General features: G+C 45.7%; 1 protein-coding gene across 2 annotated transcripts in view; it reads left to right on the forward strand.

The window, feature by feature from the left end:
• The window catches only part of fam193a (family with sequence similarity 193 member A), a 30,483-nt gene that overhangs the window by 1,469 nt on the left and 21,249 nt on the right, over positions 1–7,765 (forward strand). The window contains exons 2-5 of one of the 2 annotated variants that reach the window (XM_060873148.1): positions 4,220–4,288; positions 5,859–6,089; positions 6,889–7,058; positions 7,391–7,558. In XM_060873148.1, the coding sequence (XP_060729131.1) occupies positions 4,220–4,288; positions 5,859–6,089; positions 6,889–7,058; positions 7,391–7,558 (638 nt within the window). The remainder of the gene's footprint in view (positions 1–4,219; positions 4,289–5,858; positions 6,090–6,888; positions 7,059–7,390; positions 7,559–7,765) is intronic. The other variant, XM_060873149.1, reaches the window with a different exon arrangement.

Here is a 7,765-nt window from a genome sequence, read left to right on the forward strand (position 1 = left end):
AAAATTTCTGTTATCGCACATGTTTAAAATACTTTGTTTTTGTTTATTATTGCAGTTAAACAGTAATAACAGTGTGTAATTACGGTGACTGGTTCACTGGGAGCAGCTTTGATTGTAAAGTCTAATAGCAGCAGGGAGAAAAGAGCGTCTGTATCGCTCCTTCAGGCACTTAGGATTTATCCAAATCAGTCCGAACAGATCCAACGTCCTTACTGAGTCTTGAATCGAGAGCATCACCTGAGCACCATCAGGAAGTTCTTTTCTGTGAGCGCTTAGACACAGTTGGCTTTTTGCCCGGAGCGTCCTTGGAGTCTGGGACTGCGGACCCTCGCCGATGCTCTCTTCTTGGGTCCTGATACACTCTTCGGGAAAGATACTGTTTGTATTCCGTACCTTAAAATGGATGGAATGCTACAGTAAGTTCTGGGTTGAATAATTTGATTCAAATTTTGTGTCATGTACACAAACATACAGACTACATGTAGTGTAGTAGAGTTTTAACAAAAAAGTATATTAAAAACTAAAATAAAATGTAAAACGGTATAGTTATTGCAGTAAAATAGAAAAAAAAATATTTTATTAATACAAACAATCGCTGTTTTATTTATATTTTTACTAGAAATATAATACTAATAATTATTATTTTCAACAGTTAATGATTTTAATTTGAATTATTTCTTTTCTGGCTGATTTGATTAGTGAATATTCTGAACCAAAGCCATTTCTTTTGGTGCATTTGTTTTTATTGTAACACACTTCACCAACATGTCTTGAGGTGTGACGGATCGGTTAACGTCTCCAGCCGGACCCTGCTGTGCTTGAGCTGCTGGCGGTGTGAGTACAGAAGCTCTAACTCTAGTGACACTCAGTGTGCTCAGAGGAAGTCTGTATTCGTCAGATGCAGTTGGAGGTGAAACCTTTCTTAATTAACTAGGGAAAGGTTTTTAACTGTGTAACCTGCGGCAGGAATCTAAAAAAAAAAACTCATTAGGTGTAGATTTTATAAGGTTTGTAACCATTTATGAAGCCACTGTAAAGTTTATCAGTTATGTTATATAAAAACATCTGTCAATTTCCACCACATTTCCTGGTCTAACTCTGAAACTCTAAAATCCGGCTCTTGTAAATACGATCTATTCTACAGGATACGGCGTCTCTGTAGAAATCACACACAGCCTCCATCAGTTCTGCTTTCATCCATGTGTGGGAGCAGGTCATGTGATAATGCAATAAGACCCCAGAAGCATCAGTTCTCCAGCATGACCGTCTAAATGTCGTCTAAATGTTATTACTCCACCTCTGATCGTGAAACTCCTACCGTATGAATAGGGTTTAGGTAGGTTTCAGTGTGCTGGTCTTCCAATTCGCTCATCAGACTTCATCACAGACTATTTTGTGTCATTTTCCTTGGACAGAACAACAACATCCAGCATGTTGTTTTATCACGAGCAACAACACAGGAAAGGATAGAACCGTGTCAATTTGTTTGATTAGATCGCTGTGATTTATTAAAGGACTCAAGTGTAAAAAACAGTGGAAAACCAATGTTACGCCACACCACTCCACTCCACTCCACTCCACTCCACTCCACTCCACACCAGACCACTCCACACCAGACCACTCCACTCCACTCCACACCAGACCACTCCACTCCACACCAGACCACTCCACTCCACACCAGACCACTCCACTCCACACCAGACCACTCCACTCCACACCAGACCACTCCACCCCTCACCAGACCACTCCACTCCACCCCAGACCACTCCACTCCACCCCAGACCACTCCACTCCTCACCAGACCACTCCACTCCTTAACAGACCACTCTACTCTACTCCACACCAGACCACTCCACTCCTTAACAGACCACTCTACTCTACTCTACTCCACTCCACTCCACTCCACTCCACACCAGACCACGCCACTCCACACCAGACCACTCCACTCCACACCAGACCACTCCACTCCACACCAGACCACTCCACTCCACACCAGACCACTCCACTCCACACCAGACCACTCCACCCCTCACCAGACCACTCCACTCCACCCCAGACCACTCCACTCCACCCCAGACCACTCCACTCCTCACCAGACCACTCCACTCCTTAACAGACCACTCTACTCTACTCCACACCAGACCACTCCACTCCTTAACAGACCACTCTACTCTACTCTACTCTACTCTACTCCACTCCACTCCACTCCACACAAGACCACGCCACTCCATACCACATTACCTTACTCCACGCCACACTAGGCCACACCATGCCACACCTCCATTGTCCAGCGGTTATTTTTCTGTGTCTGCCCAGCATGTTCTTCTGTTGCCATAGAAACCGTATCTTTAGCTTAAGAAAAGTAGAAGCTGGATTTAACCTTGGCGCTCTCTCTCTCTCTCTCTCTCTCTCTCTCTCTCTCTCTCTCTCTCTTTCACACACTCACACACACACACACACAGACATATACACCACAGTCTCTGTCTCTCTGTCTCTCTTGAGGTTTAAGTAGTCTGTGATGTAATTCTGGCGATCAATCATAAATCACGTACAGGCAGTGACTTCACATCCATTTCCTTACAGCGCTACACAAAGGTGTGTGTATTAGTGGTATTGTTTGTGAGCTCATCTTAAATCCCTCTACAATGACGCACTGATGGAGTAAACTCAGGACCGGCGATGTCCAAGGCGCGTGGCTCCTACACTGATATGACTCATTTTTAAGTGCAGTTTTCACGAAAACTTTTCATTTACACAAGACACACGATGGTAAGTGAAATTAGCCAGACAAGTAAAAGCTCCAGTTGGCCACCTGGCATGATGTTTTTGCTCGCTCAGATCCTGACAAGCAGCAGCTGTATGAAAAGTTATAAAGCAGTGAATACTGACATAGTCCACTAGATACGCACAAGAAGAACAGACTAAAGGACACAACGGCGTGGACGATGATCATTCTCTCAGAGCAGAGGTTGTGTTGTGGTACATGCTGTTGTATGTCAGCAGATGGACAGCAAGTGTGTGTGTGAGTAAACTTTATTACTGTCTCGCTCTCGCTCCCTGTCTCTCTCTCGCTCCCTGTCTCTCTCTCGCTCCCTGTCTCTCTCTCGCTCCCCGTCTCGCTCTCGCTCCCCGTCTCGCTCTCGCTCCCCGTCTTGCTCTCGCTCCCCGTCTTGCTCTCGCTCCCCGTCTCGCTCTCGCTCCTTGTCTCGCTCTCGCTCCTTGTCTCGCTCTCGCTCCTTGTCTCTCTCTCTGTCTCTTTTTCTCACTTGCTCAGTCTCTCACTCTCACTCGTTCTGTGTCTCTCTCTTGCTTGCTCTGTGTCTCTTTCTCTCTTGCCCACTCTGTCTTGCTTGCTCTGTGCTTCTCTCTTTCAATCGCTCGGTGTCTCTTTCTCACTCGCACTGTCTCTCTCTCTCTGTGTCTCTTTGTCTCTCTCACTCTGTCTGCCTCTCTCTTTCCCTTTATTGGTCTGCCTGTTTATCTGTTTCTGTCTCTCACTTGCTCCCTTTTTTTGTCTTTCTGCCTGTCTCTCTCACTGCCTGTCTCTCTCACTGTCTGTCTCACATCCCTTTTACTCCGTAGTGAGCTGCGCTGACAAAAAGAATGCGCACCTTCTGACCAGTCAGATTTGAGCAGTCACCTCGCTGAGGTCGAAACAAAACCTGCCACTTCAGACTGTCACCTGTAAATGATTAAACCTGATTTAGTCCTGTCAGCTGCAGAACGTCAGGAGTACGACGTTAGCATGAAGAATTACTGACTGCTTCTTGGTTTGTGTTTTGTTACTAAGGGAATTAGCTGGATTTCTGGAGCCCGGAGCGATCTATGTGGAGCGTCACAGACGATGACGTCTGTTTCTAGCGCTAAAGTTCTCAGTCTACTAGACACGGATTTCTAGTGGTTAGTGAGAGGTGAATAAGGGGCGGAGCACAACATGCCCTCCTCCTGATTGGCCAGTAGAGTCATGTGACTGGATGGATATATGGACGAATGTTTTGCTTTGTAGTTGCATGCTGGGAAATACACACTACTTAGTGTTGTAGTGTGTACATTTCATTCAAACAAAATGATTGTCTCATTTCCTTAACGTGCACACAATCACTCTGTTTTTGTTTTTTTTTTTGATATAGCAACAGTGCTTTTGGCTTACAGCAGGTACTTCTTGTTTGTGTGTAAGGGAGAAAGACACACAGGTTTTAACGCGTATCGTCTCTTCCAGGTCCCGGGGAATGGTACGCCCCAGTTTTCCGAAGGCCCTGTGAACTCGGACTTTTCTGGAGTCCTCCAGGTAATCAGCAGATCTCAGTATTTGCATGAGGTTTTCCACCAAATCACAGTCGTTCACGCCGTTATTTTCTCCTCACGCTCAGTTTTGCATCTTTGGCCTGTGATGCTACCGCCGTTCTCTCGCCGCAGGCGAAGCGTCTGTTCCCTTCCGCATTTCCACTTCGATACAAATGAATACGAGATTAAGAAGCGCCGAGGTCTCTGTAAACACAGCTGTGGTACGCTTTATCTGTCTGCATTAGCAGCTCATTTTTCTGAACTGCCAAATAGATCAAACTTTCATCTTCTACCGCTTATCCGAACTACCTCGGGTCACGGGGAGCCTGTGCCTATCTCAGGCGTCATTGGGCATCAAGGCAGGATACACCCTGGACGGAGTGCCAACCCATCACAGGGCACACTCACACTCATTCACTCACGCAATCACACACTAGGGACAATTTTCCAGAGATGCCAATCAACCTACCATGCATGTCTTTGGACCGGGGGAGGAAACCAGAGTACCCGGAGGAAACCCCCGAGGCACGGGGAGAACATGCAAACTCCACACACACAAGGTGGAGGCGGGAATCGAACCCGACCCTGGAGGTGTGAGGCGAACGTGCTAACCACTAAGCCACCGTGCCCCACTAGATCAAACTTGACAATAGATTATTGTGGTTTTTTAATATTATACACAGTTTGTAGTGTGTACATGATTATTAGACTTAAATGAATTGAACTTCGAGAATGTCGAACGAGCTAAAAGATTTGAGAGCGGAGATTTTGAGTTACGTCTACATGGGAGGAAACTGAGGCAGGGTCAACAGGTAAAAATAAAATCTATGTGTTTTATTAATTTAATTAAGTTTGTTTATAGAACTATGTATACATTTAATAACATTTAATTTTAATTTTTCTAATAATCAATCCTTTCATATTGAACGATTGATGATTGATCGATTGACAATCATGTCCACAAAGCTCCGACCCTGTCTCTCAGGTGGCCCGTAAAGCAGCTATAAAATGTCAGACATCCAGACACCATCATTATGGACAGGAACTTGTTTTCTCAGTGACTTAACAGACGTTTGCTGAAGACGTTTTTTTGCTGTTTGTTTCTGCATTTAACCAGTGGCCATGAAATTGTGAGTGGATTTGAAGTGAAGCATGTTACCTAGCTACTTATTGCTCTAAAGTCACAGAGATGGTATTGTTTCCATATGGTTTCACACATTAAACAAGTTTTTGTTGGTTTTGTTGCATCCAAATGCCTCATGTCTGATAGTCTGATAGTGTTATTCTTTTCCAATTGGTGGTCGCTTGTGTGCAGGGAAAGATGCAGTACAGTTTGCTGTATGCTTCCTACACAGCAAGGAAACATCATTGGTCGTGAAATGAGTTCAGGTCACTTTGTCATTTTGTTAACTCTGGACACTAGGCTTACATCAGGATTCATCAGTACTGAGGCATCGCTCATAGCAACAAATGCATTCAGGATATTCACAGCATACAGTAATTACCTGAGCCACATCTAACTGTCCTGTCCTGTCCTGACTCTGACCTTTTCTTTCTCGCCATGTCTCTCTTAGACCCCATTCACATTCGGCCTGAACCAGAGGGCTCCCTACACCACGGGTGATCGCTGCTTGCTCTGTCGCAGCGAGCGCAAAGACGCCGTTACACATGACTCGGGTCAGAACGGTATGGGCCAGTCGCCCAAATCCTCCACCACCCTCCAGCTTCCCCTCTACGTCTGCCCCGACTGCAAGCGCACCGTGGAGAAGGACGAGCGGCAGCCCCCCTCCGACCAGACCTCCATGGTACGTCACAGTGCACGTCTCGGCCTGCGTAGCTCATGCCATGCTTTCAATACGATTAGCTTAATTGGGTCAGTATTGTATCCCAATGCAAACCTTAACAGAAACATTCAAGCTTTGGGTTGTATATTAAGAACAAAAGGAACATCTGTGTGTAACAGCTGGTTTCACACTGTACATCTGTACACTGATGGCTCTGTAATAGACACAGCCATGCATTATTATTAAATTAGACAGGTATTGCGAGCAGAATTGTTCTCACACTCACTTGCGTAGCTTCTCTACATCTGTAGGAGTAATACTCCCACCCACTCGATGACGCGCCAAAGCCAGAACCTCTCTGAATGTCTGGTTAACGAGTTAAACACACTGAAGATGCAGCAGCAGAACCTTTATTTGTCACACGTATATTACAGCACAGTGAAGTATTTTAACATTTCCCATCGTTCAAATTTGGGGTCAGAGCACGGGGTCAGTCATGATACAGCACCCCTGGAGCAGTGAGGGCTAGGGGCCTTGCTCAAGGGCCCAACAGACCGTCGCATTTTCTGTCATCGTCATGATTGCTGTCTTGATCTGCCTCTCTCATCAAAAACCCTCGCTGTACACAAAACTTATTTAAGTGTGTACTAATCTTTAAAATTCCCAGAAACGGAACTGTTTGTTAGTAAACACTGATGGTTGAGAATAGCATGTCTGAGTATGTCAGATTTGAGATCAACATCTCTCTCTCTCTCTCTCTCTCTCTCTCTCTCTCTCTCTCTCTCTCTCTCTCTCTCTCTCTCTCTCTCTCTCTGTGCAGAGTCAGGACTTTTTATTACGCATGCCCGTTGGTAATGGGGGATTAAGCCAGGACTCTACAGGACCCAACACTAGGCTAATCGTTGGCGCTCCCACTTTACCCACACCGGACCTCAGCACTCCACTCTCCACCGACACTGTGTGTGGCTGTGAGGCGTGCAGCGAGAGGAGGTACAGGACCTTCACAAACACTCCCTCTCTGAACTTTCACACACACACACATCACTCAAAACCAAAAGTAAGCACTTATGAGGTAACATTCACACCTGTGAACAAGGAATTATTATGAATTGGTATTACCATGTGCTTATAAGTTTTGTGTAGCTAATAAAACACTGAAGGGGTGGTGCTACCAAGAACACCGGAAAGCCTTGACCTGTTTGTAATGAAGACTTTCCCAAGGTGGAAACCGTTATTACATTGTCTGCTTCCAGACTCTCCTTAAGAAACCCTCCCCACTATTACAGACTGATGGATGAAATGTCTGCATTTCTGCTTCTCAGAGAGATCACGGCGGAGTCGGATCGAGAGTCGCAGCAGCTGCAGAACCACTGGTCCGAGGTGCGCTACCTGGTGCGCTGCATCTACCGCCAGACTGGCACGCCGCTGGCCGACGACCAAGACCAGCCTCTAAACCGGGACAAGGAGAGCATGAAGGAACTGGTGGACAGGTGCTGACTCTGTCTTCAATGACGTCTTGATTAAACCTAACAAGTGAATTTTTTTTTAGTTTTGTTTTTTAAATCAAAGACAGTTTTGTCCTGTTATAGTCCAGGACATCTCATGCAGCTTGATGGGAAGTGGAGTCACTGTATTTTAACCTTAAAGGTGGGGTCTCCGCTATTTGAAAGCCATTGTTGACATTTGAAATCACCCAA

Source organism: Tachysurus vachellii, chromosome 6, assembly GCF_030014155.1.
Source record: "Tachysurus vachellii isolate PV-2020 chromosome 6, HZAU_Pvac_v1, whole genome shotgun sequence".
Classification (NCBI taxonomy): Eukaryota; Metazoa; Chordata; class Actinopteri; order Siluriformes; family Bagridae; genus Tachysurus; species Tachysurus vachellii.